Consider the following 21,847-nt stretch of genomic DNA (forward strand, 5'->3'; position numbering starts at 1 on the left):
TCGACGTGTGAGAGATACATTGATTGCCTCTCACACGCCCCCAACTGAGGACCAGGCCACAACCCAGGCATGTGTCTTGACTGGGAATTGAACTGGTGATGTCTCAGTTTGCAGGCTAACAACACTCAGTCCACTGAACCACACCAGCCAAGGCAACTATTTTCTAAAGTGGTTTCACTTATTTACATTCCTTCAACAGGGCAGAAAGATCCTGTGGGTGCACATCCTCTTCAACACTTGGTATTATCAGACAAATTTTTACAAATTGATTAAGTAAGTGTAAATGTCATCTCATCATGTCCTAATTTGTATTTCCCTTATCACTAATGGCTTTGAACATCTCTTCATATGTTTATTGTCTCTTCTTTCCTTCTTCTTTGAAATGATCTAACAGACCTATTTTTTAACATAAACTAGTACTATTATGACACTCAACAACATTAACAATGATTCCTGGCACTGTATTAGAAATGTATATATGCCAAATGTGCCTCTGCTGATTCCAATTCTTCTTTCATTTATTTATCCAACAAACATCCAGACCAAGGATATAGGGGACCCCTCAAAACACCTTCCTCACCTGAGGATTCAGAAAGGCCTTCAGCAGGGCACAGAGCCTTCTACCTCTGTCTGGAGGATCCCAGGAGGAGGAGATATTTGAACTTGGTTTTGAAGTGTAAGTAGGCATTCCCAGGTGAAGGACAGCATGACTTCTTCCCCTTTTGCCCCCATGGTATCTCCCAGAAGGGCTAGGCATCACCAGAATTTCCATATTGGAGATGATAAGGGCAAACCGGTTGAAGGGCAGAATCAGCCTGTCTTAAAGCTACATTTGCAATGTAAGGGCATTATCACTTCATAGACTTTATTTTATGAAAAAGTAAAATAATAGTTTCCTAAAGATATTTTTATCGACATATTGCATTAAGTTAAGGAAAAATCAATTACTATTGGCACACACTTTTATTTTAGCTTGGGTAGCTGGAGTAGGAGATAATGTAGATTATGGGAACATTCAAATTCCACAGTCAGCTTTCACGTGCTGAGTAGAGGGGAAGGTAACACTGACTTCTCCCCTTTTTTCTCCAGTGCTATATTCTAGGGCAAGGCCTACACGTCCCTGATTCCTTTCTCTTCTCCCCTCATGGTATGTTCCAGGAGAAGCCTGTAACCCATTTGCCTTCTCCCCACTTCTCATCCTATAGTATTTGCTAGGAGATGACAGCCACTGGCACTTGTGCGTCTTTCCAGAGGCCCCTCGGGTTCTTTGGATATTATTACACAGACACATAAGGTAGAGATTCAAAGACCCCCCCTCCTTCAGAAAGCGCGCTCAGAGAAATGTCCCAAAATCTGCTCCCCTCCACCTGTGAGATGGATTCACCGCTCCTCTCTGTGATTTTAGAGACTTCTTCATCCTCAGTACGGAACGGGCACTCCTTCAGCACAGTGTACGCCACAAAGAATGGCAAACTGGGCACCAACATGCTTCCCACTGCTGCCGAGGGGCACTGAATACCGCAAAGCAAGGACTGCAGAACATCTCCGGGTTGACTTGGGTGTCAGCAGCCTCAAATGTGGTTTTGCGCATGTGCAGAACCTTGCTCCTTTTCTGCATTGCCCCAAATCAGGAGAAGGGGCGGTGCTAGGGGTTGTGACCGGAAGCGGCTGTGGTTCTGACTAGTTGTCCGGAGAATCTCAATGCTGTTCGCCAGAGGTTTTTTGCTGTGGTGAGGCCCTGGGGAGGGTGAGTGTTGGGGAATTTTGTGTGGACAGTGATGGACTCGATTGTCTGACTGTAGTTGGGTGGTTAGCTCATTATTTTTCATTATGTTCTCATCTCATATTGATATTAAGGTCTTAAAGTTCACTCAAACCCACAAGGTTTGGTGCATTATGTTCTAAGTATTTTCTAAGAGTTGATCATTTTACTTTTGCCCCTGAATTATTTAGAAGTGCGTTTTCAGTTTTCAAAAGTTTATCTATTTAATAGTTTTATAACCTTAGAAAAATGTGGTCTGAAAAATGCCTACATAAAGCTCATTCCTTGAAATATGAGGGGATGCATGGCCTACTACATGGTGAATTTTTATAAATGTTTCATATATAACTCGACAATATTATTTAGTTATTTAGCTGTCAGTTGTGTTGTACAAGATTTGTACACTTTTGTGTGCTTCTTCTATTCCTTAGAATGAGAAATTTTCTACTGTGATGCTGATTTGTCCACTTCTCCTTTCTGCTGTCCATGATCTGTTTGAGTTATGCTTCATATGAAGTGTGAGACTTAGATTGAGGTTCATTTTTTTGAATGTCCCATTACTCCAGCACCATTTATTAAAAAGACTATTCTTCCTCTGTTTATATGTTTTGCACCTTTGTCAAAAATAAATTTGCCATATTTGTGTGAGGCTATTTCAAGGTTCTCTATCATGAATAGGTGTGTTGAATTTTGTCTTACTGTATGAATTTATATGATCTCATGATTTTTTATCTTTGGCCTGTTAATATGGAGGAGTACACTGATCGAGTTTTGAATATTGAACTAGCCTTACATTCATAGAATAAACCTCACCTGATTGTGGTATATAATTCTTTTTGTGTATTGTAGGAATTGATTAGCTAATACTTTTTTTGAGGATTTTTGCATCTAAGTTCATGAGAAATGTTGGTCTCCAGTTTTCCTTTTTTATACTGTCTTTGTCTGGTTTTAGTATTAGGGGATCATAGAATGAGTTGGGAAGTGTTCTCTTCTGTTTTCTGGAAGAGATTGTGTAGAATTATGCTAAATGTTTGGTAGAATTCTCCAGTGAAACCATCTGGGCCTGGAAATTTTCTTTTGGGAGCTTTTTTATTATCTTCAATTTCTTTAGAAGTTATATTACTATTCAGATTACCTAGTTAATATCTTTTCAGAGTAACTATTTAATAGTTGGTGAATTGTGCGAGTTTGTGTTTTGTGAGGAATTGGACCACTTCATCCAAGTTGTTTAATTAATGTGCATGAAGTTGTGTGTGGTATTCCTTTTCCTTTGAATGGCTGCAGGAGCTGTAGTTCTAGCTCCTCTTTCATTTCCGATTTTGGTAATTTGAATCTTCTATTTATCTTTGTCTATCTTGCTAGTGGATTACCAATTTTATCAATGTTTTTGAAGAACCAGCTTTGGCTTTCATTGATTGTCTGTATTCTTTTTCTGTTTCCAATTTGATTGATTTTTGCTCTTGTGTTTATTACTTCTTTCCTTCTGTTTGTTTTGAGTTTACTTTGTTCTTGTTCTAGTTTCTTGAGGTAGGAACTTAGATTATTGATTTAAGACCTTAATTATTTTCTAATAAAACATTTAAATTTATAAATTTTTCTTTCAACACTGCTTTATCTACATCTGACAAATTTCATTTATATTTTCATTTTCATTCATTACTTTTTAATTTCCTTTGAAACTTCCTCTTTGATCCATGGATTATATAGAAATGTATTGTTTAATTCCCAAGTGTTTGGAGACTTTCCTGTTATCTTTTTGTTATTCATTTCTAGTGCAGTACTATTATGATAAAAGGACATATGCTTTAAGATTTAAATTTGTTGAGGTTTGTTTTATGACCCTGGATATGATATGTGTTGGAGATTGTTGCATGGGTGCTTTAAGAGAACATGTATTCTATTAGTGTTTAGGTGGAGTAGGGTGGGTATGTTCAATTAGGCCACACTTTTTTTGGTCCTTTGATTAAGGGGAGGAGACTTTTCTTTGAACTTTTTTTTGTCGGTGGCTGTTGACAGTTTTGAGTTATAGGCTTCTCCAGTGATATATGGGAGGGGAAATGAAACATACAGAACTCACCACTGCGTTGTTCCCCCTAACCTGAGGTCTGTGGGCTCTCCACTTTTCATTTCTACCTTTCAGTCTTTGTATTTGTTGTATTGTCATTTTTGTTCTGGTCTCTTCTACATTCATTGTTGTCTCTTATATTTCCCCTCTGTTAACTGTGTTAATTTATATTTTGCTAAGGAAGTACATGTTTCACATCAATATTCAAGTATGTTGCTATGCATTTATACATAGTATCCACAATAACTACTTTGAACCACTGCCATATCTGGGAAAGATTTTCTTCTCTCATTGTATATATGTAATATTTAAACTTTTCTCCTTTATCTGGTTTGCTAGTGGGTTATCTTATGATGTTGAATCTCAAAGACCCAAGTCTTTATTTGATTTAAACTCCCTATTGCTATGTTTTATTTCTTTAAGATGTTATTTTTATTAAGTGCTACTTTCTTTCCTCAGAGGTTTGTTTAATTTTTTCTACTTCTAATGCTTTAGATTGAACACATAGCTCTTTTTAATATTTATTTTATATTAAAAATAAAGCCATTTAAAGCTGTAATTTTCACTCTCTATATAACTTTGGTGTGTTTCATGACTTCTGGTAAAGATTGTGTATCTTGTGTATTCATTTCCCACTTTGGTCTGGGTTATTTAGGAAAGTGTTTCTTTTCTTTTAAAACAGACTTATTTAGCCCATGCTGGGTGGCTCAGTTGATTGGAACAACCAAAAAGGGTTCAATTCCTGGTCAGGGCACCACACCCAGGTTGTGTGTTTCATCCCCAGATGGCCCAAGTACGGGTGGCAACTGGTCGATGTTTTCCTCTCACATTGATATTTCTACGTCTCCCCATCCCCACCACTTCCTCTCTCTCTAAAAATAAATAAATATAACCTTGGGTGAAGATAAAAAAAAACAGACTTACTTAGATACATTCCAATGCCACCAAATTCCCCATTTAAAATATGCAATTCAGTGGTTTTAACTACAGTCACAGAATTGTGCAGTCATCAAAATTCCAGCCAAGATGCAGGCATAGGTAGATACAATTTGCCTCCTCACACAACCAAAAGAAGGACAACAACAAATTTAAATACAAAAAATAACCAGAACTGGCAGAAAATTGAACTATATGAAAGTCCGACAACCCAGAAGTTAAAGAAGAAACATTCATTCAGAGTGGTAGGAGGGGTGGAGATGGGCAGCCGGGCCGGAGAGGACACGCAGCAAGGGAATGGCTGGTTGACCTTGCAGTCTGATGTTTGCATGCAGATAAACCTGAAGGAACAGCTTGGGAGTGAGAAAGACCACACCACGCAGGGTTCCAGTGTGGGGAAATAAAGCCTCAAAACCTCTGGCTGTACAAATCTGTGGGGGTTGCGCTGGTGGGGGGAACTTCCAGCCTCACAGGAGAGTTCGTTGGAGAGACCCACAGGATCCTAGAACATACACAAGCCCACACACCCAGGAATAAGCACCGCAAGGGCCCACATTGCTACTGGGAAGCAGAGGAAGTGACTGAAAGCTGGGCAAGAGCCAAGCAGGCAGCATTGTTCCTTCTCTGACCCCTCCCCCACATATAGCACCACAATGTAACCAAGTGGGTTGCCCCACCCTGGCAAATACTTAAGGCTCTGCCCCTTATAACATACAGGTGTGCCAAGATGAAGAAATAGGGCCCAAATGAAAGAACAGATCAAAACTCCAAAAATAGGACTAAGTGATGAAGAGATACTCAACCTGTCTGATGCAGGGCTCAAAACACTGGTAATCAGGATGCCCACAGAAATGGTTGAGTATGGCCACAAAATAGAGGGAAAAGTGAAGGTTATGCAAAGTGAAATAAAGACAAATATACAGGGAACCAACAGTTCCCTGTATATTGGGAACAGTGAAGGGAAGAAAACTGGGGCTCAAATCAAGGATTTGGAGAGAAGGAAGAAATAAACATTCAACCAGAACAGAATGAAGATACAAGAATTCAAGAAAATGAGGAGAGGCTTAGGAACCTCCAGGACAACTTTGACCATTCCAACATCCAAATCATAGGAGTGCCAGAAGAAGAGGAAGAACAAGAAATTGAAAAGCTATTTGAAAACAAATGAAGGAGAACTTCAAAGGAAATAGACTTCCAGGAAGTCCAGGAAGCTCAGAGTGTCCCAAAGAAGTTGGACCCAAGGAAGCACACACCAAGGCACATCATAATTACATTATCCAAGATGAGAGATAAGGAGAAAAATCTTAAAAGTAGCAAGAGAAAAGGAGACAGTTACCTACAAAGGAGTTCCTATAAGACTGTCAGCTGATTTGTCAAAAGAAACATTGCAGGCAAGAAGTAACTGGAAAGAAGTATTCCAAGTCATGAAAGGCAAGGACCTATGTCCAAGATAACTCTATCCAGCAAAGCTATCATTTAGAATGGAAGGGCAGATAAAGTGCTTCTCAGATAAGGTTAGGTTAAAGGAGTTCATCATCACCAAGCCCTTATTATATGAAATGTTAAAGGGACTTATCTTAGAAAAAGAAGATCAGAACTATAAACAGTAAAATGACAACAAACTCACAACTATCAACAGCTAAACCTAAAAAAAAATAAACAAACTAAGCAAACAACTGGAATAGGAACAGAATCACAGAAATGGAGATTATATGGAGGGTTATCAGCGGGGAGTGGGGACAATGGGGGGAAAGGTACAGAGAATAAGAAGCATAAATGGTAGGTACAAAATAGACAGAGGGGAATAAGAGTAGTATAAGAAATGGAGAAGCCAAAGAACTTATATGTACAACTCAAGGACATGAACTAAGAAGAGGAATGAGGGTGGAAGGGGTGTGCAAAGGGGAGGGAATAAAGAAGGAGGGAATAATGGGACAACTGTAATAGCATAATCAGTAAGATATACTTTTAAAAAAAGAATTGTGCAATCATCAACACAATCTATTTTTAGAATACTTTCAACCTATACATGCTAGTCTTTATGTATTTACCATTTTAGGCATTTCACATAAATAGAATAACAAAATACGTGGTCTTCTGTGACTAGCATCTTTCACATAAGATAATGATTTCAAGGGTCATTCAAGTTGTAGCATGTAACAGTACTTTTTCTTGCCAAATAATATTGTATTGTATATGTATACTACACTTGTTTATCCATTCAACAGTTGATGGACATTTAAGGTGCTTTCCATTTTGACTACTATGAATAATAGTGCTGTAAATATTTGTGTACAAGTTTTTGAGTAGACATGTCTTTCATTTTTCTTAGGTAGGTACCTGGGTGTGGAGCTGCTGGATCATATGGTGACTCTGTGGGTAATGTTTTACCAAACTGTTTTTCAGAATGGCTGCATTATTTTTAAATTCTACCAACAATGTATGAGAGCTCCAGTTTGTGCATACCTTACCAGCACTAGTTAATTGTCTTTTTTTCTTAGTTTTGCTATTTGTTTCTTTCATTAAAACTTTTTTATTTTTGTTGTTCAATTACACTTGTCCCCATTTCCCCCCCATTACCCTCCCCTACCCTACCCACCCCCCACCTCCCACATTCAATCCTATTCCCCATTGTCTTTGTCCATGGGTCCTTTATACTTGTTACTTGAGTTGGCCCTTCCCCCTCTTTCCCTTGTTATCCCTCCCCTGCTCTTATTTTTGCTATTTTAATGGATATGAATAGAAAATTTGGATTTTGATTTTCATTTCCTTTAATTCCCAACATTAAAACATCTGCTAGATTTTCTTTGTGGACATGTTATTTGATGGGATTTTGTAGAAGTTCCACAGGCATAAGAAAAGAAAGCATATTATCTCTTATCTCTTTCTTTGGTACAACATCACCTTCATATTTTAAAATTTTTAACTTGTGCATACCTTTTATTTTATTTTTTATTTAATCTTTATTGTATTTTCTCCATTACCATTTAGTCCCTTATACCACCCTCCACACTCCTATGTTTATTTTATTTTACTCCTTACTTATTTTACTTCCTTGTTTTCTCTTCACCCCATCTCTTATTTCTGTTGTCTTAATGAAGTTCCTTTTTGAGTTTACGTGGATATTTTCCCTTTCCTGAAAAGAATGACTAAATCTGTAGTGCCTCTATTGGACACAGAGACACCCTCTCCTCCTTCAAAAGGAGAAACAATTTTACCTTTGGATATTAAAATTGGACAATTTTAGTCCCTCCCACGCTATTAGTATTTCCCTTGTGACATGTCTCTTGTAGTTTAAGAAATTTTAGTTAACATTTTTATTCCAAATCACTGTCACATTTTCAACATCTATTAAACAGAACTACATTTACTTTGAGTCTGCCTCATATATAATAAGTACTGTGTGATATAGTATGGAGAATGTGAATTTTGAAGCCAGGTAGACTGGATTTTACTTAACATCACTAAACCTCTGTTTCTGTAGGCACAAAATGAAACAATAATTACAGCAACACATAGATGACAAGACTGTGCAAATTAAATGACGTACCTGCTTCTGCTCATTATGTAATTTTTCATAGTAACAATACTTGCTAGTATGAATTAAAAGTTTACTTGAGCTGGTCTGGTCTGGTGCTATGTGCCTTACAAACATCATCTCATATAATTTTCACAATCACTTGGGATAAATAGTTTTGACTCATTTTGAAAAAAATTCATATTCTTATAACTAAAATTTGACAAAGCTAGAAATTAAGCCTTTATTAATTTTAGTCTAAATCTATGGTCTCACTCATATTCCACTTTGATGAATAACTAGAATAGGTATTGACCAGACAGTGTTTACCCCACAGCATCCAGTGCTGTGAACTGTACTTTGATGCCTCCATGTAACGTGTGTGGGGTGAATACTGAATGACTGACCATGTGGACACTGTCTTCCAGGTTTCTTGGAGTCTGGAGTCCCTGGTCAAGACCCCATAGTGAAGTCTGCACCTTCCTTCCAGCCCAAGCAGCTGTGGTTGAGTCCACCGACCCTGCCTGACTTTAGACTTCCTGGAAAAGCTGAGTTGTCAGCAAGAGAGCCTGAGGGTTGAGGCCCAGAGTAAACATGCTAGCCAACCAGAGCTCTCCCCATTGGTCATTGGCCCTGACTGCAGAAGGAAGAGACAACTTACGTGAGGTAAGGAGAAGGAAGAAGTGCCCAGGGGCAGAAATTCACTCAGAAGACAGCGTCTTATTATTTTAATAAGTACAACTTTTAAAAACCAGGCAGCATAATCAGGATTTTTATTGGTAATTTATTTCCCTTGTGTGAATTTCTTTCTCCTGTCCATTGTTTATTTATTTATATATTTTAAAGAGTTTTTTAAAAAATATTAAGGTTAATAACCCATTATCATTGTCATATATTTTTGCGAATACTTTTGCCACTTTGTAATTTAAAATTAGTTTTTAGTTTTATTTACAAATGGTAAAAGGTCAAGTAGTTCTCTAAGTCTTCTTTAAAAATGACTCCTCCCACCCTGGCTGGTGTGGCTCAGTGGATTGAGTGCCAGCCTGCAAACCAAAGGATCTCTGGGTCAATTCCCAGTCAGGGCACACACCTGGGTTGTGTGCCAGGTCCCCAGTAGGGGGCACATGAGAAGCAACCACACATTGATATTTCTCTCCCTCTGTTTCTCCCTTCCTTCCTCTCTGTCTAAAAATAAATAAACAAAAAAATCTTCAAAAAAATTTTTTTAAAAATGAGTCTTCTCTGCTTTGTTTCTCCCAGATTCCAGCTTCCTAGGGAGAAGCACTCTTAATTTTTTAACAGACTTTAATATTTAGTTTTGGACATTATCTATTGACTTTCCATAATAGGAGGTAGAGATTTAGCCTTTCTATATACCCCCACTCACATACACATTTGCCTATAAATATTGCTTTCATCAGATCCACCATCAATGTTTATTACTGTGAATGTGTATAGTTGAGTCATGTGATATCCATGCTGTGGTTACTATTTCTACACAATTTTTTCTTTTCCATGCAAGTATGTTTTCTGGTTTTAGTCATTTCTTTGCTTTATTAAATATATATATATATATATATATATATCAATAATTCAACTCCAAATTATTCCTAGTTGTTTAAATTTCTCTGTATATTCAAACATACTAGATAATAATCATAGTGACGATAATTGTAAATACTCATATAATGTTTACTATATGCCCGACACTATTATACACACACAATATATAATAACTCATCTTCAAACAACCTCAAGAAGTGGGTGCCATAGTTATTCTCATTTTATAGAGAGGGAAACTAGGACATAGAGAAAAACTAACTACTAGCCCAAGTTCACACAGCTAGTAGTAGGTGGGGCTGTTCTCAAATCTGGGCATCAGTGTCTTCTCTTTGAAGAAATCTTTCCTGGAACTTGTTGACTTACTGAAGGCTGGTCTGGTTGCTCTCTCAGCTTAATGTACAACTATTACCCTGATCTCTTCCCTTTGCCATCCCCCAGGAAATCCTTTTCACCTCTGTCTTATCATATACCCCCTTTCCTGGGGATCCTATATTTTCCTTTCTTTTTTACTTGATCCACTATCTTCCTCTTTATTGGTTTACCCCCCTCATTTTGCGGGAGCATGTCCTCTAGTCTGTCCTTGCAAATGGGTACGTGACAGGTGGATTTTATGAAACTTCGCATGTCTGAAAATGTCATGCAAAAATATATTTATTTAATATATATAATTATAGAAATAAAAAGTCATAAATGCTTTGGTATTAAATTTATTTAACTCTGACACTAAATTTATCTTTTCAAGTGGATATAGAGTTCTAGGCTGGAATCTTTTTTGTGCAGAATTTTTAAAGGCTGTTTCCAGTCTAATCCTTTTGTACCCACACATACATTTTCTCTGTTTTTCTTTTTTCTTTTTTAGCATTTATTTATTTTTTATTTATTGTTGTTCATTTACAGTTGTCCTGCCTTTTTCCCTATGGCTCATTCCTACCCCACCCCTCCCCACTCCCACAGTCAGTCCCCCTATTGTCCGTGTCCGTGAGTCCTCTAATTCATATTCCTTTGCTTGCTCCTTCCCCCTCTTTCCCCCCTTATCCCCCTCATCCCTCTCCTCTGGTCCCTGTCCATTTGTTCTTTATTTCCAAGTCTCTGATTCTGTTTTGCTCATTTGTTTGTTTTGTTGACTAGATTCCACTTATAGGTGACATCATATGGTATTTATTTGTCTTTCACCACCTGGCTTATTTCACTTAGCACAATGCTCTCCAGTTCCATCCATGCTGTTGCAAAGGGTAGGAGCTCTCCTTCTTTCTTTCTGCTGCATAGTATTCCATTGTGTAAATGTAACACAGTTTTTTGATCCACTCATTTACTGATGGGCACTTAGGCTGTTTACAGCTCTTGGCTATTGTAAATAACACTGCTATGAACATTGGGGTGCATAGGTTCTTTTGAATTGGTGATTCAGGATTCTTAGGGTGTAGTCCCAGCAGTGGAATCAGACTGTTTTTATTTGATTGTTGAGCCTCCTCTTTTTAGTCTTTGTTTTACTTATTTTCATTTCTCTTTTGCTGTCCTTTCCAATAATTTTTAAATAAAACTCTATCTTCCAGATCTTCTTTTGTGTTTCTCATTAATGCTGTTATATATTTTTATTTTAAATAGCTCTTTTTATTTTCAGAATATTCACTTTTAATAGCATGCTGTTTTTGTTTGATGCATGCATCTTATCACTCTAAAATATTAGTACTAGTTTTTTCATTTAATTTTTTGAGTAACAATATAGACACATATCTCAAAATTGAAGCTACACAAAAATTTTTAAATATAAAAATCTACATAGTTTAAATTCTCTTACCCATCTTTCTCCTATCTGCTCACCTATATCTAATACATATAACCAAGTTAGTTTTCTCTGCATGACTAGGGTTTCTTTATGCAAATAAAAGCAGCCAAGAACACATTCTTACTTTGTCCTTCTTACTTCACAAAAGGTGGCCTAATAAACACATTTTATCAGTTTTTGTTAATTGTAAGCATTTTGGTGAAATATGTGAATTATAAACTATGTTGCAGTGAACACAAACTTTTTGTTCATTTCTTCTCATGTACATGTGTATACACCTCTCTTAACTATATATGTAGGGGTGGAGTTAATGGGTCATAGATTAAGCCTATTTAAAACAATGGTTTTATTGTGAAATAACATTTACAGCTCAGTGATTTTTCATTATGTCTGTCTAGAAAGTGTCCGCAGTCAGCATTTTAGAATCCCCCTACTCCCAAAATAATTACTATCCTGACATTTATGATAATCACTTCCATTAAGAAGAAAATTACAAGCCACAGAGTAGAAGAGATAGACAACAGAGTACTTATAGGCAGAATATGTCAAGAACAATAAAACAGTAAATAAAAGCAGGCTACACAGCAGTCAGAGGCCTTATTTGAACAGGTACATAACCAAAGAAGATACCAAATTGCTCACAAACACCAGAGATAGTGCCCAATCTCATTAGTGATCAGGGAAATGTAAAATGTAAACCACGATGCAATACCACTACACTCCCACAAGAATGGCTAAAATTAAGACAACTGATGATGACAAGTGGTAGCAAGAATGAGGAGCCATATCAGCTGCTCATAGGCTTATATCAGCACATCTAGCTGCTGATATATTAACTCATATCAGCAGCTCATATGCAGCTGGTGGGAGTGTAATTGGCACAGTCTCTTTGGGAAACATCTTAGCTTTCTCCATCAAAGCATATGTAGACCATATGAGGAAACAATTCCCCTAGGAAAATACCAACAGAAATCCTTGGCTGATGTACTGGATACATGCATAAATGCTCACTGTAGTGTTACTAGACCTGTGGAGAATCATCTCCCAACAATATCTACCCTTCATTGTCTTGCCTTCTGCAAATTTTCCCTTGAGTGTACTACTCTGTCAGCCACTCTGACTGATATGACTGACAGAGGTGAGGGCAAAAATTGTTCAATTTGTTTTATGCAACACTTAATCAACAGGACTCCAAATGGCAGAATGAGGGCCAATCTGCAGTATTTTGCTCAACCATGACATCCAGGGTTCTGGATTCAGTCAGGTGCCATCAAAGTTTACCTTACAAAGCCAGGTGCCTTTCTACCTAAGTTTCTATATTGACCTTTCTGCTTGGCGTGAGACACTACTCCAGATACAGCAGGATGTATTAACAATTGCACAGACTCTGCCTTGGCCCAAAGGGGAAAGTTCAGCTTCCAGAACAACACTGGACAGTAAGCTGAGCTTGACCCAGAATGCCTTCCAGGGCCAAGATAATATGTTGATCACCTCAGATAAAATCAGAGACAAATGTCCTACCACCTTCTCTAATTGGATGATTCCTATCATGAGAATAACTGCCTTCGAGGTGTACATAAGTAACAAGCTATTTACCCTTCTAGGAAGCTCCTAGTAGCAACCAAGTAGGTAGCCTCCTTTTGGAGAGATCCCCAGAATCATTTAAAGACTACTCGAACCACCGGTCACCACCTTGAACAATTGCAGGTCACATATGACCACCCTTAAGGTGCAGATCATCATATTTTGGGGAGGAAGGCAAGTTAATGCTAGCTTCTGCACAAGAAGTATAATGCCAGGGTGCCTCCAGAAGAAAGTATTGTTTACAGTTGGTGGGAACCCCTAAGTAGGGCCTCCAGCAGTCAGGAGACATAGGTTGAAAATGCCTCCACTGTGGCCTCTCAGCCAGCTGAAAGTCTTTTACTATAAAAGATAAAAGGGAATAAGAAAGGAAATTTATTTTATTCAAGCTACTGTAATCAAGAGAGCACCCCACACCTGAAGATCAGAGCATCTCATCAGGGTGAGTTTGTCTTTTGCTTTCTTTTTTTTTAAGATTTTATTTATTTATTTTTAGAGAGAGAATGAAGGGAGAAAGAGAGAGAGAAAAACATTGATGTGCGGTTGCTGGGGGCTGTAGCCTGCAACCCAGGCATGTGCCCTGACTGGGAATGGAAACTGCGATGCTTCAGTTCACAGCCCGCACTCAATCCATCGAGCTACGCCAGCCAGGGCTGTCTTTTACTTTCATAAGGAGGATTAGACAAGTTGTGGCAGGGAGATTTACAGGTGGAATTGTTTCTGTGTTCAGGGGAAGTCTCTGTCAGCTGAAAAGGAAATGTTTATCTCTGTGTCTAGCTAGTTTAAGGGGAACAAACTTCTAATCTCAGTTAATTATTCATGAGACAGTGGGGAGTTGGAGGGTCTGTGTCTGGCCTTTGAGCAAGTTTGATAAAAGGAGAAAGGTCTGTGTTTGGCTTTGTCACAGGTAAACCCTGGAAGTCTTGTGGGGGTTCATGAGAAAGAGTGGACAGCAAATCTTGTCTAAGTTATAAGGAGAAAGGTGTTTTTGTGGCAAGTCATTTCTAAGAGCATAAAAACTGTCACTGTTTTTAGGGCTCAGGTGAAGTTCAACATTGTCAAGGGTCCTCAGTTCTGTTTGAAAACTTGAATCTAGTTCTTATTATTGGAGAGACAGCCTAAAGGTGTTCATTCCCACCTGTCCTGTATGCCCATGCTACCAGCTGCATGGCATTCTTCTGTTACACAGAATGATTGAGCAACAGCCAGGGGAAGTGGTTCAAGGAGAGGAGACATTTGGAGGTATTGACAGGTGTTTTGTGTGTGTGTGTGTGGTGCAGGAGCTGGGGCCCTCCTGGCTGTTTCTGATAGACTTCTTAGCAAGCTTAAATGGAATGGTAATAACGTTGTGGTTGCAAATATTGGCAGACCTGACAGTCAGGTAAATTTTAGGCACTCACAGCAGTTGGAGGAGATGTACCAGGGCATTTTCCTTTGTGAGGAATGCTCAAAGGGTGATTCTGAAAGACAAAGATTATTAATGCCCCTCCTTTTCCTGTACCTCCTGGGGTGTGAGGTGTGTTTCTTCAGTTTCTGTGTTGTTGCTTACCTATACTGACACTAAATCATTATGGTTCATTCTAGTAGCTATAAATTCACTCCCCCCACTCATCTCCTTCTAGTTTCCTGACCTTTCATTTCAATCATTCGGATGCAATAAGAACACAAGCATATTTATAAATTTACAGAGATTTGCTATGTTCTACCCTTTGGCCCATGTGGTTCATTGAAGAGGAACACAGTAAGCAGTGTACTTAACCAGGTGGTCATTATCATTATGATCTAGGACAGTGTCAATCCAACCAGAGAATCCAGGTGACCGAATCAGAATTAAATTTAAATCTCTTAACCACCCTTCCTTCCAGCTGGTTTGCCTGCCACCCATACATAGGGTTAGCAACCAGGCTAATCTGGGGTTGCTGTTAGGTGAAAGGAAGAAAATTGATTATACTCAAGAATGTTCAAGACAGGATCTCAAATTATCAAAATACACCCATATAACCCCTAACACCTTTTGCTCTGATCATTCCTATGGAGCAGCTGAAAGGAGATGAATCACCTGTGGGGACAGCCACATTCATGGACTAAACTGCCTTACTAGATAGCATATATGGAGAAGTAGGAAGTGAGGGAAGTAGAGTCTGAAATCCTTTGGAGTTTCTTTTTTTTTGAAAATTCTCACCTGAGGACATTTTTTGCATTGTTTTTAGAGAGAGAGGAAGGTGGGGGAGAGAAACATTGATTGGTTGCCTCCCGTATGCACCCATACCAAGGATCGTACACACTCAGACCAGATCAAACCTGCAAACTAGTTATGTGCCCTGACTGGGAATCAAATCCACAACCTTTTGGTTATGGGACAATGCTCTAACCAACTGAGCCACAGTGGCCAGGACTTGAGTTTCCTTTTGAGGAGGCCATTCCAATGATCAACAATATCAGATGCCAGTGTGTGGTAGGGAGTGTGGCTTTTGCAATAAAAGATGTTCCATTTTTAGGCTTCATATAGTCTGGAAAGCTGAAAACCTGACACAGGTTAATTCTAAGGGCCACAATTGTAGGGCTGAAGCGGGCTAAGCAGACTGAAACAGAAACATTTTGACCTGAAAAAGTATCAACAGTGATGCAACATCAGTGAAAACTGTGAGAGGGGACTTGAGGTATGATGTAGTCAGTTGGCCAGGAGCAGATGGGGCCACACTTTGTGCTATGTGCCATTCCTCATCACAAGTCATGTTTTGGAAGGAGTCATAAATTTGGTATACAGTGGTAGCTTCTGTATCAGAAATGCGGTATTATCATTTGTGCCTAGTCTGTTATGATGGATGCATTGCTATGTCCAATGTGATGATGAATGCTGAAAGCACTGGCAGTAATATGGTCAGTGAAGGCTCAATCATCAGCTTGATTCCAGTCACTGTCATCAAAGAATGGATCCTTACCATGAGCATCTACATGGGTGATCAAGATCATTCAATTAGTAGCTGCAATTTGTTTCCACAGTCTGTGATATCAAAGAGGGCTGTTCAAGCTCTCAATGTAGTCTTCCAAGTGGGAGCCTGAACAGCTGGACATTAACAATAGTTCAAGTATAAATAGATATAAAAGGGAATATTGTCTAGAATTATGAGAATAGCCTTCAGTTCTGTCTGTTGACTAGAGTGCTCATATCCATTCTTAGTTCTGCTGAGGTGGAACAGTCAAGCAGCCCAGTTGAAACCATTAGCATCCAGCTTAGCCAAACCATTTGTGGATCAAGTCCAGGCATTGAGGCCTCTGTGAATTGAGGGCCCCATTAAGCTCAGCATCCTTGGTCTGGTTGGCAGAGTGGGAAATAAATTTTTCCCTAAGAGGATAGCTATCCCATTTTTATGTAAAGCCAGGAAGGATGCTGCTAGAACCAGGCCAGTTGTGGTCTTGAATATACTCTTTCCTTTTGATAAGTTAAGCTTGTTGGGCCCTTCCCACCTTGTTAGTCATTGAGTCTGAATTGACCTACTCCAAAATGAAACTCTCAGGCTAGAGAGGTGCAAGGCCATCATGGCTCAGGTGTTCACTTTTGACAAAGGCCCAGTGGCAAGCTAATAGCTGCTTTTCATAAGGAATATAGGTGGTAGCTGTGTAAGGAAGATGACAAAGTCAAAACCCCAAGGGGCTATTTTGAAAAAGGGCTGCCTCCCTTTGCTAGGACCTCAATAGGTTAAAATCATCAGTTACACAAACTGGTAACTCAACAGGGCTGTTTAGGCTTTTCAGATCCTGAAAGTAGGAAGCCAAGAATGTGCTACAGCTTGCTGGACAGCATCCTGAACTGCCTGTTAGTTTGTGTCCTGTTCAGAGGACACTGGTTTGCAGTTTAGGATCAAGTAGCATGCCCAAGTGAGGCACAGACAGTCTCCCATACCTAAGGAGTTCAGTATGGTGCTGGGCTTCCTTTTTGGTATGGTGTTCAATAAGATAGAAGTTTTTCCTTGACTGCAAGAAAGATAGAGCATTGTGAATCCACCCAGAGGTCCCAGGCACTTTATTTGGTGATCTAGCCCCTGAATTTTGTCAGGGTTTACCAGCCATCTCTGATGGCAAAGGTTTGATAATATGACAGGAAGAGCCACTGAGACTCAGGCTTCTGACTGGCTGACCAAGAGGACTTCATTTAGATAGTGAAGAGTTTGGACAACAGAGGGTAGAGTCTATCACCCTAAAGCCTGACCCACTTACTTGTGTGAAACACCAAAGTACTTTCATTACTCCCGGAACAGCACTGCAGATGTGTATTGAAGGCCTTGCCACATGAATGCAGCTTGGGCTTAGTTCTTGGTGTCAAGAACTGGGAAAGGTATGAGATTTTACCCTACCTGGAAGCTAAGAGGTGGGCTTGTCACAGTTCCAAGTATGTTGACAGAAGTCATGAGACTCCTGAGTCAGTGATTAAAGACTTTATTACTCAGAGAAAAAGAAAACTGTAGCTAGAGTAGCTTGGTTGCATGTTAAGGAAAAAAATTAAACTTCCTTGCAAACCCAGGAAATCCTCTTCACCAATATAGAATAGAAAGAAACCTGTTTTGTTATTAAAATAAGCATTAAACCAGATTGCAATGCACATCACAAACATTGGCTAAGGAGATTGCAAAGACAGAAATCTTACCCTTTTGTGTAGCTGAGAAAATACAGTCCATCACATGCATGTTCTCATGATAAATGATAACTTATCCTCATGCAAGAGGACTTGACAGTGTTGTTTTTTTCACCATTCTTTCATAATTCACCATAGGTTCACCTGGTATTTGGAGTGGCCATCTGTGCTAGTTAATTGGCTTTAGCCAAAGGCAAAATCAAAATTCTCTTGTCTCTATGACAAGCAAGTGGTTACAGCTTGGAGATAGGCACCCAGCCTAAGCTCCCAAGGTGACAGGTAGATAGGGGCTCTATTGTCCTTGATGTTTGTGTTTCAGAGAGATGGCTTCCAGACCTTTAAGAAAAATTCCTGGGTTGTAATGCTGACAAAAGGTTTATTTAGCCTTTTAAAAGATATATATATATAATCAAAATGGCAGAGGAATGATTTACAAATACCAGTATTCTCTAGGAAATGCTCTAAGAAAGTAAAGCAGGTCTCTTTTTGGCAGCAGGGAAAAATTCCTTTCTTTCTATCCTGAACAACAGTGGGAATAAATTGACAACTTCTGTCAGATTCCATATGCTCTAGTATCCTCAAAATGGAGATTACATGTATTAAGAGAACTTTTACCATTACCTGAGAATTGGCTTTTTGAAAAGAGGAAAACTTCAAGCTGTCCCAACTTCATACACACCAGATTAGACAAAACTTATGTTCTGCAAGCATTGATTCTATAAAATCCAACTGCCACCAGGTCCTGGTAAAGTTGGTTAGGAAAAACTTCTGGTGTTTACCTTCAGAGTGACCTGTAAAGAATTCTGCTGACCAATCGTACATCTCTTAATACGTTTGGAATAAGTTCATTTTTTTTTTTTTTGCAGGTGTAGTGAGAGTCTAATGCCTTTAAAATCACTGTCTCACTCAGTTGATTTTGTTGATGACACAACAGTAACAACAAAGCATATGAAGACCCTGAAATAGGAATTTTATTGTTAAGGAATTCCCATACTAGAGTTGAATTTCTTTTTAGCTCGTTTCTTAATCCATTCATCCATTTCCTTTTGGAAAACACATCTGTTTTTAAAGAATGAAAGTTTCTTAGCCCTGGCTGGCGTAGCTCAGTGGATTGAGCGTGGACTGGGAACCAAAGTGTCCCAGGTTCGATTCCCAGCCAGGGTACATGCCTGGGTCGCAGGCCATAACCCCCAGCAACCCCACATTGATGTTTCTCTCTCTCTCTCTGTCTATCTCCTTCCCTTCCCCTCTAAAAATAAACAAATAAAATCTTTTAAAAAAGAATGAAAGTTTCTTATTGTATTAGGGCTTCTAAGTTGAGTTGGCTTCATTTTAAGAATGGCTTTTGCAGATCTTTCAATAGGATCATTGTCCATGGAAATGTTGTCATTCTGCCCAGAGTGGGCTCTACAATGTATGACTGATACCTGAGCAAGCAGCTGTGAAGCCCCTAACAACTCAGATATTAATATTCCATGAGAAGAATCAATTAGTTTCCATTGAAGTCAAGAATCTCCTCTTTTTTCTTTTTATTTATTGGAGTGACATTGGTTAATAAAATTATATAGGTTTCAGGTATACAATTCCATAATCCATCATCTATATATTGTATTGTGTTCACCATTCCAAGTCTCCTTCTATCACTATATATCCCCCTTCAACCTTTCCTGCCTCTCCCACCCCTTTCCCTCTTGTGATCACTATGCTGATGTCTGTATCTGTAAGATTTTTCTTAATTCCTTCATCTTTTTCACTGAGCCCTGAAACCCCACTCCCTTCTGACAGCTGTCAGTCTGTTCTCTATTTATGAGTCTGTTTCTGTTTTGTTAGTTTATTTTGTTCATTAGATTCCACATGAAATCACATGGTATTTATCTTTCTCTTACTGGCATATAATGATCTCCAGGTCCATCCATGCTGCCTCAAAGGACAAGGTTTTCTTTTTTTATGGCCAAGTAGTATTTCATTGTGTAAATGTAGCTAAACATTTTTATCCATTCACCTACTGATGGGCAGTTGGGCTGCTTCCAAATCTTGGCTATTGTAAATAATGCTGCAGTGAACATAGCGGTGCATATATTCTTTTTAAAATATATTTTATTGATTATGCTATTACAGTTGTCCCATTTCCCCCCCTTCACTCCCCTCTAAACTGCACACCCCCTCCCACCCACATTTCCCCACTTTAGTTCATGTCCATAGGTTGTACATATAAGTTCTTTAGCTTCTACATTTCCTATACTATTCTTACCCTCCCCCTGTTTATTTTCTACCTAACTTCTATGCTACTTATTCTCTGTGCCTTTTCCCCTCTCTCCTCCTCCCACTCCCCTGTTGCTAACCTTCCATGTGATCTCTGTTTCTATGGTTCTGTTCCCGATCTAGTTGTTTCCTTAGTTTGCTTTTGTTTTTGTTTTTTTGTTTGTTTGTTTTTTTAGGTGTGGTTGTTAATGATTGTGAGTTTGCTGTCATTTTACTGTTCATATTTTTTATCTTCTTTTTCTTAGATAAATCCCTTTAACATTTCATATAATAATGGCTTAGTGATGATGAACTCCTTTAATCTTATCTGAGAAGCACTTTATCTGCCCTTCCATTCTGAATGAAAGCTTTGCTGGATACAGCAATCTTGGATGTAACCTTTCATGACTTTCAAAACTTCTTTCCAGCCCCTTCTTCCTGTAAGGTCTCTTTTGAGAAATCAGCTGACAGTCTTATGGGCACTCCTTTGTAGGTAACTGTCTCTTTTCTTTTGCTGCTTCTAGGATTCTCTCCTTAATTTTAATCTTGGTTAATGTAATTATGATGTGCCTTGGTGTGTTCCTCCTTGGATCCAACTTCTTTGGGACTCTCTGAGCTTCTTGGACTTCCTGGAAGTCTATTTCCTTTGCCATATTGGGGAAGTTCTCCTTTATTATTTGTTCAAATAACTCTTCAGCTTGTTGCTCTTCCTCTTCTCCTTCTGGTACCCCTATAATTCAGATGTTGGAATGTTTAAAGATGTCCTGGAAGTTCCTAAGCCTCTCCTCATTTTTTTGAATTCTTGTTTCTTCATTCTTTTCTGTTTGGTTGTTCCTTTCCTGCTTCTGGTCCCTTCCATTGATTTGAAACCCAGTTTCCTTCCCATCACTATTGGTTCCCTGTACATTTTCCTTTATATCACTTAGCATAACCTTCATTTTTTTTTCATCGAATTTGCAACCAAATTCAACCAATTCTGTGAGCATCCTGATTACCAGTGGTTTTTTTAAGATTTATTTATTTATTTTTAGAGAGGGAGAAGAGGGAGAAAGAGAGAGAGAAACATGAATGTGCGGTTGCTGGGGGCCATGGCCTGCAACCCAGGCATGTGCCCTGGCTGGGAATCGAACCTGCGATACTTTGGTTCGCAGCCCATGCTCAATCCACTGAGCTACACCAGCCAGGGTGATTACCAGTGCTTTGAACTGTGCGTCTAATAGGTTGGCTATCTTCATTGCTTAGTTGTATTTTTTCTGGAGCTTTGATCTTGTTCTTTTGTTTGGGCCATTTTTAGTGTGTGTCTTGATGTGCCTGTTATGTAGTGAGGGGCGGAGCCTTAGGTATTCACCCAGGTGGGGTAACCCACATTGCTGTGTTGTGATGCTGTATGTGGGGAAGGCGTCCGAGAGGGAACAATGGTGCTTGCTCTGCTCTCTGCCTGATCTCAGTCACTTCCCCCACTTCCCACAAGCAAATTGGGCCCTTCTGGTGCTGATTCCTATGTAGGTGGGTTTGTGTACGTTCTAGGACCCTGTGGGTCTCTCTAATGAACTCTCCTATGAGGCTGGGAGTCTCTCCCACTGCCTCAACCCCCACAGGTGTTTTTAATCAGTGGTTTGAGGCTTTTTTTTTTTTTTTACCCACGCTGGGGCCCTGGGTTGTGCAGTCTGTCCCAATCCCCAGTTGTTTCTCCTGGTTTATCTGAGTGCAAATGTGGGACTGCCCCATCCGCAATCTGGCGCCCTGCCAGTCTGACAGCCGCC

General features: G+C 39.1%; 1 protein-coding gene across 4 annotated transcripts in view; it reads left to right on the forward strand.

Moving 5' to 3' along the window:
- Nucleotides 1-1,641: 1,641 nt before the first annotated feature.
- ZNF81 (zinc finger protein 81) overlaps nucleotides 1,642-21,847 on the forward strand; it is a 62,685-nt gene continuing 42,479 nt past the window's right edge. The window contains exons 1-2 of one of the 4 annotated variants that reach the window (XM_036017129.1): nucleotides 1,642-1,747; nucleotides 8,709-8,946. In XM_036017129.1, coding sequence (XP_035873022.1) covers nucleotides 8,875-8,946 — 72 coding nt within the window. In that variant the 5' untranslated portion in view covers nucleotides 1,642-1,747; nucleotides 8,709-8,874. Of the gene's footprint in view, nucleotides 1,748-6,897; nucleotides 7,143-8,708; nucleotides 8,947-21,847 lie in introns of those variants that run through there. The other 3 variants (XM_036017131.1, XM_036017130.1, XM_036017132.1) reach the window with 3 other exon arrangements.

This window comes from Phyllostomus discolor, chromosome X (assembly GCF_004126475.2).
Source record: "Phyllostomus discolor isolate MPI-MPIP mPhyDis1 chromosome X, mPhyDis1.pri.v3, whole genome shotgun sequence".
Lineage (NCBI taxonomy): Eukaryota > Metazoa > Chordata > Mammalia > Chiroptera > Phyllostomidae > Phyllostomus > Phyllostomus discolor.